Source organism: Calypte anna, chromosome 1 (assembly GCF_003957555.1).
Source record: "Calypte anna isolate BGI_N300 chromosome 1, bCalAnn1_v1.p, whole genome shotgun sequence".
In the NCBI taxonomy this organism is placed as follows: Eukaryota; Metazoa; Chordata; class Aves; order Apodiformes; family Trochilidae; genus Calypte; species Calypte anna.
Window position 1 is genome coordinate 68,743,408 of NC_044244.1, and position 16,439 is coordinate 68,759,846.

Below are 16,439 nucleotides of genomic sequence, written 5' to 3' on the forward strand. Positions count from 1 at the left end.
TGTTAGACAGGAGCCTGTCTAATGCCCAGTTAAAATGAAGAAATGAAGTGGGGTTTGGCTTTTCTTTTCTTTTTTTTTTCCCTTCATTTTCTTTGTTGATTATATCTGGATATGAGAATCTGTTTCTGTGCAAATATTAGATTTAATTTTCCGATGCTGGCTGGTGTCTGAAGATCCTGGAATGAAAAGGTGGCTCTTGATAAAGCAAGATTCTTCTTGGTCCACAGGCAACATAGAAGAAAGTTTTGGGGTTTTGTATAAATCATGTTTCAGTGACTTGTGGGGGGTTTATCCTTTTTTGGTTTGGTTGGGGGTTTTTTTTGTTTGTTTTTGTTTAGATTTGTTTTTATAAACAGTCCTTCTGGGTTTATTTGTTTTTTAGAGGTGAGCCATCATGGAGATTCTCTATAGATAGGTGACATTTCCATTTTGTCTTTAGAGGCCCATTTTGGCTCCAGTTCCAGGCTATGTCACTCTATTATACATCATCAGAGGCAGGTGTTCAGCTTTAAATATTGACAGATTTTTCTCAGTAGGAACATTTTGAAGCTTCTAACTCTGCTAAACATATTAATTTGACTGTTACAATCTAAAAAGTGTAAAATGGTGGAATGGAAAGATACAAACAGTATTATTGACACTGTATTGTCAAATGTTTGCACTGAGACCCCATGTACCATAGATTTTATTTTTAAAAAATCATATTTATATCCATTTACAGAAGACTTACACATTTTAAAAGAAATACATACACAGTAAATACGTAAATGTCTAGTATTTTACAATAAAACAATGGAACAATGTAAAAATGAGTGGCTTCTTTTGATAAAAGCTTTGGATGTGCACTACTGCCAAATTTCTGATGACAGAGATGCTGAGAGGAAGGGGGGAGGTTGCTTTGTTTTCCTTTTATTTTTGTAGCAATTTGGGGTTTTTTTCTCTTCTTTTAAACTAACCAATACAGGTAAGGAACATCATGTCTGTTTATCTGATAAACCTTATGTATTCTCTTCACTATTACCCTGTTCTCGCTGAGAGTTTTAATGCTCTTTTTCCTACGTAGTGGTAGTGCACTTCAGGTAAAGTAGAAGAAAGAGATGATATCTAAGGGGAAAAAATAAACATTAATTAGCAACATTCTTTGATTCTGATTAGGTCTAGGATGCAATAATACCAGAAAATATTATAGCTCTAAGTAGGCTGTTGTATTTTTTACTAAAAGATGAGGTTTCAGTATGTGAGGGAGACATGCATTTTTTGTTGCTTTTTAGATATGAAACATCTATTTAAAATCTAATCATGATGCATTTTAATCTTTTACTAATGTATACTGATTTTTGTCTTGGACCCATACAGACTTCTAATTATATTAATTTTGCAGTTGTTTTCTTACTGTTTTGATTCAGCACTGGGATTAGTTTCCAGCATCTGGATACCTCTGCCTGTCTGGCACAAGGCTGAATACATATTTCAAGGGTACAGATGGTAGGTACCCTAATTCTCCTTGTTTACTGCAGCTTGGCAACATTTGCCTTTTTTACCCTGGTGATTTTTTTCCCATGGACAAGCTGTTTCCAGATTACCATTTACTTCTTTTTGGACCTAGTCTTCTCCATTTGTCTTTACAGATCCTCTTTAGAACTCTTCATTGATAAAGTGTATCATCTATTTTGCCAAATCACCTTTGACATTTAATTACAACAAAAGTAAACCTACTATATTTTATTGCTCCAGCCTGTGGCAGTGAAACTGTCCTAGTTGAGCCTTCTGACTTGGTCACTACAGGTATTTTGTAAGAAAAAAGTGGTGGGTAATATTAAATTCATTTTTGTTAACCTACCTATTTTCAACTTCTGCCCTTGCTGCACTCTTGAAATCAATAGGAACATACTGCTTCATATGTCTGGCCCATTGGTGTTGGCATAGTAGATAGCTTGGCATTTGAACTTTATTTCTTGGTCATACTTTATTGCTTTTAACATTACAATTCTGAAGGACATAGGAGAAAAGATCAGCATCTCTGCTATCAATTTTTACCCCAGTGATAGTGCCAGGCTCTGAGCTCTAATTGATACCTATGTCCAGATAAAAAGATTTATAAGGTTTACATGCTTCATCATCTTTGTAGGGCCAGCTGCTAAACTTACCTATTGTAGAAAAAAAAACCCAAAACATCTCCTGTGGTTATTTTTCAATGGCATGAAAAGTTCCCTTTTTTACTAGATTAAGGTTTTCCATTCTTGCAGTCTCCTAAAGAGCTATGAAATAAGCTTTATGTCATCCATAGCATCCTGAGCAATCTATGTTTCACACTGGCAACATTTGCTGTTCCTAAGCTTATTTTGAACATTTTTTTGGAATCAGTCAAGCCTCGATGGCCTCAAGGCTCTCTTGGGAATCAAAATAAGGACTATAAGGTAATATCGTGCCTACAATATGTAACAGCTAGCAAAGCATGCGAAATGCCTGGGAAGGTTTTGGTGCTACCTAAATATTCTTTACAGCTCCCTCACAATCCCCTGAGTAATTAAATGAAAACAGTTTTACTGAGAAAATATTAGCATGAAATGGTGCTGTATTGATGAAAGCTCCCATCATGTTGGTGTTTTTTGCAAAACTTCTGATGTGGCAGAAAACAGTGTATTTCTGCACAGAATTCTGCAACAGTGAATCTGTAAGATTCATAGCCATATTCCAAAGGTAAGCAGTGGGAAATGCAACATGAATTCCACTACTAGATTTGTTCCTAAGTTGCTCCTTTCCTTGCCCCTGTGCAATTCTGGATCGATTTGAGAAGTACAAGAACTTCAGATGATATTCTGTATAAAGAGAGTTTTATTCTAGCTTTATGTAGCTACCTGATATTCAAAATTGAGTCATATTTCTAATTAAAAAAAAAAAAAAAAGTAAATCTCTTCTGCTACACTAGCTTCCCCCTCCCCTCCCAAGCTCCTGGTAGAAATACTTCTCAAAAAGTAAATTTACTCACTGTGTCTATTGCTGTCCTCACAGTTCCAGCTTTAGGTTTGAATAGTGTACAGAATACTTTATGGTTGCTACAAGCTATAGTCTTAACAGAATTGTCTGAAAACTTCTGGTTTATCTGCTGAAGGTGTTTCAGCAGACTGAGCCTACTGTTTGAGATGAGAACTGAGCTTGAGATGGACTGAGCTTGAGCCTGCTGTCACAATTAAATGACCATCCTATTGAGTCTGCTCCTAATGCTGGCTAACGGCCCTCTGCTCATTGCTTGAATAATGCCAAGGAATATTGGATATAATGAACAATTATAAAGAGCTTTCATGATGGCTCCTTACAAATACTCACAACAATTCAGTGCTGGCTTCTTTGCTAGGCCTCGTCAGCATGAGTATGTGCGAACTGTTGAGCTGTCTAACCTCTGCAGTCGTGATGAAGCAACTGCAAATTGTAAAAAACAAACAAAAAAAACAACAAACAAACAAACCAGAACCTCTTTAGAATCACGAAGAAAATAAACCAGTCTTTTTCCTACAGGAAGGTTGGCTATTAAATTGCTCTGTGGTTTTCTATGACATGATCTTGGCACAGCCTGGTTAGGAACTCCCAGGTTTCTTCATGTCTGGTGTACTACTGAAATCTGTCTTAAGTGAATACAGTTTAAAACTCATTTTTTTCTTCATTTTGTTGGAAGTCCTAATAGTGTTCTTAGTACTGGGAGATAGGAAGACAAATCCTGGATGAATAGGTAGTTCTTTAAAGCTATCTACCTTTATGTCTACTGAGTTCAGCACTCAGATCAGTAATAAACTGGAAGTTTTAAGTGAATCACTTAATCTCTCTTGTGCCTTAGTTCCTCACCTCTAAAACTGAAATGGTACCTTCTACATCATGGCATGGCCAGAAGATGAAAGCCATAAATGATTGTAAGGTTCTTAGTTACTACAGTGACATGGGCAATGGAAATGCCTAGAGAACTACTTCCTTTATTTGGACATGGAATTTGCCTTGGAATGGATTCTTGTCTAACAGCTTCATCTTTGCCAGAAACTGCAGGATTAAAAGCAAAGCATGCACATGAGCAGTGGACTCAGTGGAATTGAGTGATGCAATCAGTAAATTATTCCATCTGTAACTGCACCTATAAAGTATTTTCTTCAAAGGCAAGAGAAATTTTAATGGAATTTAGATGGCAATATTGTCATATCAAGTTAATTCAAGAGTTACGGAATGTTATCACTACAAGCAGTACAATAAATTACTTTGAGATATGTAAATTCAGAGACCTAAATTCTCTTAGGAAGAAAAAACCAAGAGTATTTGGAGTGGGCCAGTCTCTGTACTGGTACTTCTCAGAACTTCAGGAAGGTATACATGGCTTTATCATACATATACCTGGAGGACTGGCTGCAATGGTATTTGTTCCTTCTCCCTTATTTCTTACTTAAAATTATAATCTGCTTATAACTTTTCCAGTTATTTATGATTTCCAGAGAAAAATAAGTCTGGTATATATTAACTCAATTAGTACCTGAAATGCACTATTTACTAACTACACTACCCATCTGACTGTTTTTAATTGTTAGAAACTGGAGTTATTTGATAGCCAATGCTAAGGTAGGTAGTTTGAAAAGGAAATAAAGGTGATAGCCCTTTCTGAATTCATTCTCTAAATTACACTCCACATGCTAGAGATGCTAATTCAACTCTGCCAGGTTCCATTCCTTGTAGTTAGGTGAATACAGCCATTCTGGTACAAGGAACTGCGTCCAGTTCTGGGCCCCTCAGTTTAGGAAGGATATCGAGGTCCTGGAGCGGGTCCAAAGGAGGGCAACCAGGCTGGTGAAGGGACTCCAGCACAGATCCTACGAGGAGAGGCTGAGGGAGCTGGGGCTGTTCAGCCTGGAGAAGAGAAGGCTCAGGGGAGACCTCATCACTCTCTACAACTCCCTGAAAGGAGGGGGTAGCCGGGGGGGGGGTGGTCTCTTTTCCCAGGCAACTCTCAGCAAAACAAGAGGGCACGGTCTCAAGTTGTGCCAGGGGAGGTTTAGATTGGACATTAGAAAGAATTTCTTTACCTAGAGGGTGATCAGACATTGGAATGGGCTGCCCAGGGAGGTGGTGGATTCTCCATCTCTGGAGATATTTAAAAAGAGACTGGACGTGGCACTCAGTGCCATGGTCTGGGAACTGCAGCGGTAGTGGATCAAGGGTTGGACTTGATGATCTCTGAGGTCCCTTCCAACCCAGTCGATTCTATGATTCTAAGGCGGACAGGCACTAAAAGTCAATTTAGCAGGGTAGAATAAGCCTCTTGCTTTTCAACAGTAAGTGCAGGAATGACTACCTACCATCAGTTGCCATCTTCCGGGACTGCCCTGACGTTGTGGTTAATCTGAACCCTGCTGGCAGTGTTTCTGAGGAGCCTGGCATCATGCTGATCCCGTGAACCTCGCGCGGGGGAAACTGTCGCCGCCAGGAGGGGCCCCGTCTGAAGTTCTTGTCGTCACTCTGTCAACACACAGAGATGTGTTTGATAAAGCAGGGTGATTTTTTTTGATTCATTTGCCTGCTGTCTGCTGCCTCTCCCACTGTCCAATGTATTCCATAACAACTACCCTGCTCTGGTGCACTGTATCCAGTAACTGCAGTGCATTTGAGGCACTCTTGTAAAAGTAAATCCTGTAGAAATATTAAATCCTAGTGTGAAAACTGCTCTGAAATCTCTGGCTTAATATAATAGAAGGTTGTAGTATCAGCTAAAGTAGAACTTTTAAGAAAGTCAGATCTCTTCAAGATACAGTGACAGAAAATGCAGTGGTTTCCTACTGCATTAGGAGACTATGTAAAGTGCTAATAAAGAATTAAACACTCATGTGCATGCACAGAATTTGCAGGCATTTCACATTTTCAGTTAGAGCTTACAAGTATATTCCTCCTCCTGTGCAGAAGTCCAAGAATTGAACATTGTTTGCACTGGACTCTTACCTTAAGTGGAATATTTTCCACAGGTGGATTGGGAATTCCTCATCCTAGTTAACTGCCTCAAATCCCACCCTATGAACATCTTGATACCTTTGAAGAACCAAAGGAAAAAAAACCAAAACAAAACCAAAAACCCCCAACAAAACAAAACAGAAAATCCCCAACCCACCAAAAAGCCCTTTTATAAGTGTCCTAAAGAACAGGTTGCAAAAGCATCCCTCATCCCCACCCTGCCACTTACTCTGACAATTGAAACTTCAACTCCTTTTTTGCATGTTTCCTCTATGGAAAATGTTCACCTTAATGTAAAAGTGCAGTGCCAAATGTCGCATACAAAATCATATGAATATGCAGCCATAGTCTGGTTACTTTAAAAAAACTTAACTGGAATTCTCAAATTTTTTCTTATAGCTGCTACTGTTTCTTTTTAACAATCTGCTAATTAACATGTCTTCATGCATTCAGATTTTTATATTTTACTGTGATAATTTATAAATACTGAAAATAAAATTAATTACTTCCTCAAGTCGTCTTTCAGTTCCTAGTGCTAAAAGGTTGTTGTATTCTCTCTCAAGGATCTGCCGTGCCTAGAGATACCAAAGTAAAAAATTAAAATGGTTGAAGAGGAATAAAAGGCAACAATGGCTTCAGATTAACCAGAAGTAGCATGAGCAAACTTGCCTGGGTGTTTTGTGTTGGAATCTGTAATAATAAAGCTAAACTGCTGTAATCAAAGTTTTCATCCAGTGCTATAAGTGAACCATGTACACCACTTTCTAGAATATTATTTGCATATTCTCGGAGGCCAATAGCTTGTATCCAGCGTATGACTCGATCATTGCTCCATACCAGCACATCTGTAAGAACATAACACCAGTTCAATCTCCTGATACTCCAGAACTTCCAAACTATACATGTTTAGGCACTGGGCATCATACTCGTTTATTTCTTAAATGAGAAAAGCCAGAAAACTATTCATATAGCTTTGATGACTTCCTTCTCAAGGTATAGGGAGGACTGTGTGATTTTTAGCTACCTTCTAAGTTCAATGTATTTTCTAAATAATGTTTCTAAAGGAGAAAGGTGCCACCAGAGGGCATCTCCAGAATGCAGTTCCTTCCACGTGCTATGGATACCCGTTTCAATTTTCAAGCAAGATTTTCCAGTTTAACAGTGGAAGGGCACAGGAGAAATATCCATTCCTTAAGGCTTCACTGGACAATTTTGAGAGTTGGGTCAGCACATACCATTTTATAACATGCCATAAAGCAAATGATGAGTTCACAATTTTAGAGACTAAGGCTATTTTCAGTTCAGAAAGCTGGCTGAGCTGTTAAGGTTCACGCCAGTTATAAAGCTAAGGCAACAAAATGAGCTAGGACCCTTTTTTTTGAGGATTTGGCTATTATAAAAAAGCATCCTACCGTGCCTAGAAGATTAAAAGCAAGTTATTTATGCTGATTTTTATATTTGGCAGTGGGAAACATAATATGAATTTTGTGTTGCTAAGGGTTGAGGCTTTGGCTGTGGGCTTTTAACCCTTGTGCTAGAGCTGTCTAGCAATGAAGCAACAACAGAACTTGAGATGCATACCAACTTTCCCCCCCATCAGCCTCTGACACCACAAATTCAGGCTGACACTGATGCCTCCACATCCAAGGCAGTCTTTGCATTAGTGCATGCTTATATGCCTTGCTCAAGTGCACAGGTTTTTTTGGTTGGTTGGTTGGTTTGGTTTTGGTTTTTTTTAGCTATTCCAATCAACATTGTGCTTGAGAAGTGTTATCTGCTGCAGTTCTTTAAAGCTGGAAATGCTTAAAGCAATCAAAGGACTCACTTATGGTAACAGAAAAAAACCCAGCAATCCTAATAGTTATATATATAAGGAACCATGCAGTGAGCTTGCACCTACTACAGAAAGCTTTACACCGAAAAAAATCTTTTAAATCAGCTGTTAATTCTTCTAAGATGACCAGTTGTGTTAGGAGCTATTCTTACATACCAGCCAACTGCCTCAGTGGTCACCCTTCCAAGAAACATTCTCTGTGGTCCATATTTTGAAGTAAGAAATCAAAGGCAAAGGTTTTGAAAAGCAAGAGCCCACTGTTAGGGTCCTGAGTGCTCCAATTTCCCAGTGTTTCCACCAGCACATCCCATTGCAACCTGACCTGCTTCCAAGACTGAAAGAGGCTGGTATAAGTTCTGTCCCCAAAATCCAAATTTATGCATAATCTAAGGAGATGCTTTGTGTTTTAAAGACAGATGGACTTAGGCTTGGTTTACTTAAAGTGCACGCTTAAATGCTTAGCTAAAATGGCATGACAAAGGGTTAATATGTCAAGCTTCAAAAGAAGAAACATTCCCAGTATTCATTCCCAGGAACTATCACCTTTTATTTCATGCTGACTCATTTCTCTTCTCTTTTCCAGTTCTTTTCTATCATAATTCAACCTCTTTAAACACATGATTCCATATTGCAAGCTTGTTCTGTTATTTAAAAAGAAACATTTACAGTTAATAAAAATCATGCTGAAGATGGGAACATATGTAGGATGCATTTCCTTCATTTCAAAATGTATTTCATGGTGATCATGTAGCCAATATTGAAGTCAAAGGGGGGTGCCATTAAAAATACACTACAGACTTCAAAAATTAAATGGACAAACCCAAGATCAATATGTTTGAATAAACATTCTAGCATAAGAAACATAAAACATGAAAAACTGCATTCAGAAAAGGTCAGCCCTTGCGAGCTGTGAAATGTTTTGTCAAATCAGGCCTCAAAAAAAAAAAGGACAAATCAGACAGCACATTTAAAAAAACCAAAAAAACCCACACTTTATGCCACATAAACATTCTCCCTGATGTCTAAATGCCTTTATTTCCGTATTTCCAATATAACTTCCTGTCTATATCCCTTCCTAACCCAAAAAACTGTCAACTTGCTTGTACTGTTAAAAGATTCTATGTGCTACAGACAATAATGCCTCATTGTTATGAAGCGTCTGAACTTCAGCTCTTAGGCTACCATTTTCCAATGCTTTAAATCACTTATTAAATTAATACCTTTTCTGTTTCATCAAGGCTTTAGTTCTGTATTGACCCTGCTGTCACAGTTTAACAGGACACCTGCTCATTAGGAAATTCATCTGCACCAAAATCTTAGTTCTGAGAGACATCATTGCAATGTGGTTGCTCTTGCTAAAAGAATCTCTCTCAGTTCAGATTTCTGACACTCAGCACCCATTTCAGTGTGGTTTTCCAAGCCAGAACTACAGAAAGTAGTGGTTTCATCCTGTGCAGACACATAAATGTCTTTCTAGGTGTAGTCTTTGTGCCAACTTACCGATGAAAGCTATCCACCATTTTTAAGTGCACACGCAGATCTTTCTTCGTCAGGTGATCCAACATCCTGGCATCCACCAGGCATTCCATAAAATAACTTCGGTACTGAGGTAAGCCCAGACTGGGGAGCCATTCGTTACCTATCCATTCGTGGTTCATATCACCATAAGCCAGGGTCTACAGGGGGGGGAAAAAAAAAGGAAGGGGGGGAGAGGAGGGTAATAAATTCTTGAGTTTGTTCAAGGTTGCACCACAGACTGAAGACAGAACATCTATCTGCTATGCTTGTTTCTAGCAAGACTTCCTAGCTTTGGAATCCTTTCTAAAAGAAAAGCATCCTGGTTTTACATCATTTTGACATTTGAGTTGAAAGCCACTGTGAGATATTTGTTACAGCAGTATTGCCTGTTGTGTCTTGTTTTCTTTCTGAACGTTAAGCACTTTTTTTGTAATAAAAAAGTCACAGTTTCAATCGTGAGTTTTAAATGTAAGCAAACTTTTCACACAAGTAAAATTTGCAAATCACACAATTTAAATGTTTGTTTCATAGTCTTATTTGATTTCAATTGACCTAGAATATTTATGCTGGGCAAATCCTACATCTAGCTTAGAAGTACAAACATGGCTCCAGGGAGTCAACTGAACTTTGTGTCACTGTTTCATGGTAGCCAGGATTTCCTAATGAGGATCTAATGACACTACATGATTACACACCTGTAGTCCTGTTGAGACCAAAAGTTAATTTCAGTTGCTTATCAGCCAAGCTTATGTTCACCACCAGTCAGAGCAGGTGGCCAAATGCATTTTATTAATGAGGTATTTTCAGCTATGAACAGCTTAAGCCTGAGTGCATCATATGGAGAGCTAAATCTATTAGTTATTTAAGATAGGAGCAAACCAGGTTCCTTCTAGAAGCTAGAATTCAGGTATTAAGCTCCTTCATTGTTTAGCTGAAATTTCAGTAAGTTGAGGAAGAAAATATATAAAAAGGCACATGCATGTTGAGACATTTTTATACGGGTTGCACAATTAAAATGTGAATAGGTTTTACATCTCACTATTGTCAATTCTTTTGGTATAGCTAAAACTTAAGAGAAAAGGGAACTCATGAATTGCAAGATTATTATCTCCGCAATAGGATCATCCCCAGATTTGAGCATCACTTTCAAGCCCAACTATACTTCTGGTTTTGCTTCTGTTGCTCAAGTCAAACAGATGACACAGTGTGAGCTGGATATATTTTCTGTGGGGGAAAGTATAGTCCTCTCATCTCTCATTCTTATGAGAATTTGAAGTGAAAAAGAATCCCATAAGAGAAGACAGTAAGACTGCATATGAGTGTGCACTGTGTAAGAGAGAAACAAGTTGAAAAATCTAAGTAACTGGTAGTCTAACTAAAGGAAAAAATTTTCTTCCTAAGTATAGAAGACTGTTTGTAGACTGATGGTCAGTAGGGTGGGATGTAAACAATTATTCTATTGTTTCTAAACCTGGTTTTCTAAAAACCTGGTGTCATTTTAGAAATGTTAGATCTCAAGCTCTTATTGTGTTCTCAATAATGAGGAAAACTTTGTTATAGATTTAGCTGGGTAAGTAGATGTCTCTCCTTTCAAGAAAAATATTTACAGCCTATATATCTCTGTGCTTTACCAAACAAACGTGTCCAGAGACTATTTTCTTATTAGAATTCTAAACTGTGTGCATCATAATTCAATCACTGAGATACTGTCACTATAGTATAATCCTCTATGCATACAGATAGATGGCTAATTACATTACTATTAGCCTCTCATTTTAAAAAATCGTGTGAAAGGGTCATACCTGAGCCCAGCTGCCTTCTTCAGACTCCTTCTGTGTTATCAGCAGGAAGTAAATAGTAAAGCAGGTAAAAAGACAATAAAAATGGGTTATAAATAGATGAGGTTTTCATGTCGGTATTAATCTTAGTACAGATGAAAACATACATGAAAAATGTGCCAATAAAATAACAACTCCAGTCAGTAAAGTCTTAGCAGGGCAAGTCTTTCAAGACATAAAATCATTATAACTTGGTGAAACTTGACAGTATTATTTTAAACACCTCAATGGTTTCACAATCCAAACACAACCATTTACTTAGAAAATTAAATAACAGAGATACCATTGTTTCTAGTTAGATTTTGCAACAGTCACAATAAGAAGCTGTCTTCTTGTGCATGCACTGTAAAGAAGCTTTTATATAATATTTTTTTATGGCAAAATAATGCTGGCCAGCTACAAACAGGGCCTACTTCTGATCAGTTGCTGTTAAATTTGTATTTATCTTTACCAACAATAATAAAACTGAAAATTAACTAAGTTGTAAATAGAAAGAAGAATAATGGGGAAAAATAATGAGGATCTACTTCATGGCTGTTCACGAGAAAACTTCAAATAATATAGCATGCATAGACTTTTAAGAAATAATTTTTTTACTGCATCAGAAATTAACTTCAGTACCTCACCCACCATTTCTCTATGCATTGGGCTGACAATAAAGTTTTCCAAACCAAAGATTTTTCAGACAACTGAATGTAGGATTCTATTATGTTTTATAAGCACAGTTATGGAGTATGTTTATGATGTAGTGCTAAAAAGAAAATCATATGTTCCAAGTGAAGGAAAAATGTCAGAACCATTAAATAAAATCTACTACTATATATTTACATTCCCCTAAAGCAGGGAGAGGTTTGACAAATATCAATAAAGAAATGAAATACTCTAAGAACCCTAAATCAAAGACCATGAAAACACAAGTATTAATGAAATAATATTTGGCATTAATAAGTTCATAATAAGTTCAACATTAATGAAAATACTGAGTTGTCTAATGCTCTATTCTCAAGTATTTTGTGCCAGGGGAGGTTTAGGTTAGATATTAGAAATAATTTCTTTACGGAGAGGGTGATCAGGCATTGGAATGGGCTGCCCAGGGAAGTAGTGGATTCTCCGTCCCTGGAAATATTTAAAAAGAGACTGGATGTGGCACTCAGTGCCATGGTAACCACAACGATGGTTCAAGGGTTGGACTCGATGATCTCTGAGGTCCCTTCCAACCCAGCCAATTCTATGATTCTATGATTTTCTTATTTCTATTTCAGCAGATCTAAAAATATGTTTGGAAGAGGTACTAGATAATAGAGTACAGAGGACATGTTGCATCTTTAACTACAACCATTTAATTTGTCTAAATGAGGTTTCACACTGACGGTGAAACTTTAAAACCCCGATACTGCTTTTAGCTTCACACAATTTTTCCAGTGGCAGTGCAGTTTGTAACTTCTCTTGCTGAGAAATGACACAACTGTTTTTTAAATTCAGCTTTAAAGTCAGCAGGCGACTTCCTCATGGCAAGCTTGGGAAGCATCTGCAGAAGATGTTACAGCAGATCCACCCGAGTTCTCTTTGGAGCACCGAAACCGGTTTAAATGGAAGTGGAAGGACTCACCGTTTTAGCTGGAGCAGCAAGATTTTCCATCTCTTCATGGGTGACCCAAACATTGCCTGAGGGCTGGGGACAAGGCCCACAGGGAGGTAGGTGGGATCCACATTAGGTAAGCAGTGGTAAAGAAGAAAGGCAGCACCACTGTAAGTTAACAGCGTATAGCATCACCATCAGCACAACCACGGCCTTGCCTCTACCAAGCTGCAACTAGAGACAACTTTAGACAGGTTGTTTTGTGTCTTTCCTGAGAGAATTCTGAACAGATGTGATGGTGTGTTGCAATTAGAGCTGATGGATGAAATCCCGCTGATCACCATCACAGAGGAAAGAGTTATTAAATCTGCATTTCATACACAAGTGGCAAAGACAACCCTTAGCTCATAGCTCTGTCTGGAGGCCAGCTTCAGTTCTCACAGATTTTCCAGACTAAATACACTGCATACATCCTATGCTTGTGTTGTAATTTAAATAATTATTACTTCACCCAAATTTCTGTAAATCAAAAACATCAAGAAAATTCCCTTCTAAAACTATTTTTCCTCATCTGATTTTTTTCTGTCATATTATTACTGGGACAATGGAATGAGGCATGCAGGGGTTGTGGATCACATAAGATGAAATGTGCTGTGTTTTCTAAAGTAAATTAACTCCTTTCCAGAGACAGAGTGGAGGCTTGGGACACAGAAATGCACACACTGGGGCAGGGCAGCTTTGTGCTGCCAATTACCTAGGGAGAATTAAGAAGAAAAAAAAAAAAAAGGCAAAATTATTAAATTATTCTCAGTGGTTCTAGCTTGAATGTATTGGTTTTTTGTGTCAATGTGTTTATGCTTTGAAATATGCTCTTATGCGTTTAAAATAATAATAAAAATTTCTTTTTACTACTTCAACATCACATCGGGTCTATAATGCTTTACTTAGGTGATATTCATTCTGATTCATAGCATTATCATGGTTGTGGCATATAAAACTATTCCAAGGAGAGAAAATACCAGAATAGGAACTATAATAATGAACTTTAGCAATGTGAAAATAAAAGGTCAGTTCCAATAGGAACATTGTAGTTGTGGTACCCCTTAAATGTATCTCAATTCTCATTTCCACCAAAAGATTCTCCATTAATTCCATGAAGATGAGAGATAACAAAATACAAATATCATTATTAACATTATCATTATTATCTTAGTATTAGAAGTCTGGACTATGCTGTTTGAGTAGTAGTCTTTGGCCTTCACTTCTGTGCCACGTTTTCCATCTGATTTGACTTTTTTTTCCTTGGGTGGTTTTGTGTGTGTGTGTGTGTGGTGTTTGGGTTTTTTTGTTTGTTTTTTGTTACACTGTCGTGTCTTTTATAGCCACCACCACATGCCTCTCAGTTCAGAACTCCCTTTTCATCAGCGTTTCCTTTTCTCTTCTTCAGGTTGGACTGTTTTAATTAACTTTCCACTAAAAGGTGTTTTTTTATCTACAGTACATACATTATTACTCTCTCCTAATGCATTTTCTTGCTCTTTTTGATATATTCCCCTTTCAGCCATGTACCTTTCTTCTCCTTTACTTGCTTCCTTCCCATTTACTGCTCTGCTGCCATTCTCTCCCTTCTCTCTTCCTTACCAAATGCACATGCTCCATTTCTCCCTTCCAGACTCTCCCTTGACACCTTCAACCACTTCTTCTCTTAAAAGCATGGAGAACCTAAAGCTAGCTGACTCAGATCAGAGAAAATTTGAAAGGAGGCAAAAATGGAGAATGGGAACAAGATTTGAAAGAGCTGTGTTTTTATGTTTTTACATAACTGCTCCCTCCTTCTCCTCCCTCCCTCCCTCCTGCCAATTCCCCACCCCACAATCAAAAAGAAAAGAAGAGAAATAGTATGATTTGGTTGGGAGAGCTGACTTGGAGGAAGAAAGAGGAAAAATAAGATGCTCAATGCTGATCATTTAGATAACATAAAGATTAATCAAAAGCACTATCAAAAAAAAAAAAAAAAAAAAAAAAAAAGGAGCATCTCCTAAAGGAAAAATACCAGTGATGAACAATCAAGTGAGTGGTGAGCAGGTCCTTCTAAATCTCCATGGGACAGTTCCTACTGATTGTAAAGTGTGTGTTACCACAGAGCCACTCTTGTGCCACAAATATCTTTCTACAGGCTCCTGCAGGGTGAAGCAGGGAAGAAAAAGTCAGCTGAACAGGACTCACTGTTCTGGATGTTGGAGGTGCTGATGGACTCGTCAGTGAAACCATCTCCTGGATGGCTAATCGGAGCTTTAAGCGGTGAAGAGGATTGCTAATTCCAATTTCCCTTTGGATCTCAGTATCAGACAAAGCAGACATAATAGCCCCACTCTTCACATTGGCACGGCAGGCAGCAACATACCAGGCTGGCATGCCCAGCCAGAGCTGGTGAGAGAAAGAATACATTCATCCAAAGCATTACTCCATTTCTCAAATGAAATTACCATCAAGACATCTATCAACCTGAATAAGCACAGTGATACACACAAATAAGTATGATTAGCATAGCCTTTAATAAAATGAAATTGTTTCAGAACCTTGGAAATTATCATGGCTTTGTGTGAACTCTTTTTGTTTCTTTTATTGTAAGCAGACCTTTACAGTGCTTTAAATATTTTTTAGAGCTATGGGCTCCATCACCTGGTCTGGCTACTTCTTCCCCAAGCCTTTAATAGGCAAGTAGTGGCTCAAGTCAGTGTTATTTTCCATTTGATAGTCTGATCATATGCAGAAAACAAACTAAGAGGGATAGCTTAAATAATTTTCTTTGCTTTTGAACTAAAATGGATTTTTCTCTCCTTGCATATTATTCCCCATGGGTCACAGTATTACACTTCCCAGCTTTTGTTTTCATGGTAGAAAGTGAGGATTGAGCTTACTGTAAATATGAGAACAGTCTATGGTGTCATATTCCAGCTAGAAACAGAGTTTAGACATTGCAGCAAAATGTAAGCATAGCTGCATAACCTGTAGATTTAGAAGACAGGTACTTGTGATTTCAATTAGAGAAGAGCAGATTTAAATTCGATAAGAGGAACAAGTTCTTTACCATGAGGGTAATGGAACAATTGAACAGGCTGCCCAGGGAGGTGGTTGAAGCCTCATCCCTGGAGATATTCAAGGTGAAGCTTGACAAGGCTCCGAGCTACCTGATTTGGTTGAGGATGTCCCTGCTTATTGCAGGGGGGTTGGACTATGTGACCTCTAGAGGTCCCTTCCAACCTAAACCAATCTATGACTCTATGTTAGCCTTACTAGCCCTAGTCAGCAACAGCCCTTCCCTTTTCTTCACCAGTTTTTTTTCTTGTAAGTGGTACTCTCCACTTCCAGGGGTCTTTCCTGGGATCTACTGAGTATTAATTCTCCTAGATTTTCTCAGCATTCTCATTTTGTGCTGCCTCATTAACATGATTGTTGGTGTTTACAGATCTTTGCTTCTGAAGGAGATAATAGGGATAAATACATGTGGGAAGGTTTTATTCACAGTGTGTTTGTCACATTATGCTATAAAGTGTGAGAAGGACATAAATGCTGAATGCCATTATCAAGGAGATTTTAGGGGCAATGAAATGCAAAAAAAGGCCATTCCTTCCTAGGAGTTTAACTCCAGAGGACTGCTAGGCTCTGTGAAACCTGAGAGATGAAGATACTT

At 37.9% G+C, this 16,439-nt stretch overlaps 1 protein-coding gene across 1 annotated transcript in view; it reads right to left on the minus strand.

Annotated features, from left to right (window-relative positions):
- Positions 1-1,025: 1,025 nt before the first annotated feature.
- The window catches only part of PPFIA2 (PTPRF interacting protein alpha 2), a 281,670-nt gene continuing 266,256 nt past the window's right edge, over positions 1,026-16,439 (minus strand). The window contains exons 23-32 of the mRNA XM_030446493.1: positions 14,972-15,172; positions 12,776-12,838; positions 11,131-11,157; positions 9,311-9,486; positions 8,354-8,451; positions 6,646-6,821; positions 6,483-6,551; positions 5,331-5,490; positions 3,328-3,420; positions 1,026-1,104 (exon numbers count right to left, since the gene is read on the minus strand). Coding sequence (XP_030302353.1) covers positions 3,362-3,420; positions 5,331-5,490; positions 6,483-6,551; positions 6,646-6,821; positions 8,354-8,451; positions 9,311-9,486; positions 11,131-11,157; positions 12,776-12,838; positions 14,972-15,172 — 1,029 coding nt within the window. The 3' untranslated portion in view covers positions 1,026-1,104; positions 3,328-3,361. The remainder of the gene's footprint in view (positions 1,105-3,327; positions 3,421-5,330; positions 5,491-6,482; positions 6,552-6,645; positions 6,822-8,353; positions 8,452-9,310; positions 9,487-11,130; positions 11,158-12,775; positions 12,839-14,971; positions 15,173-16,439) is intronic.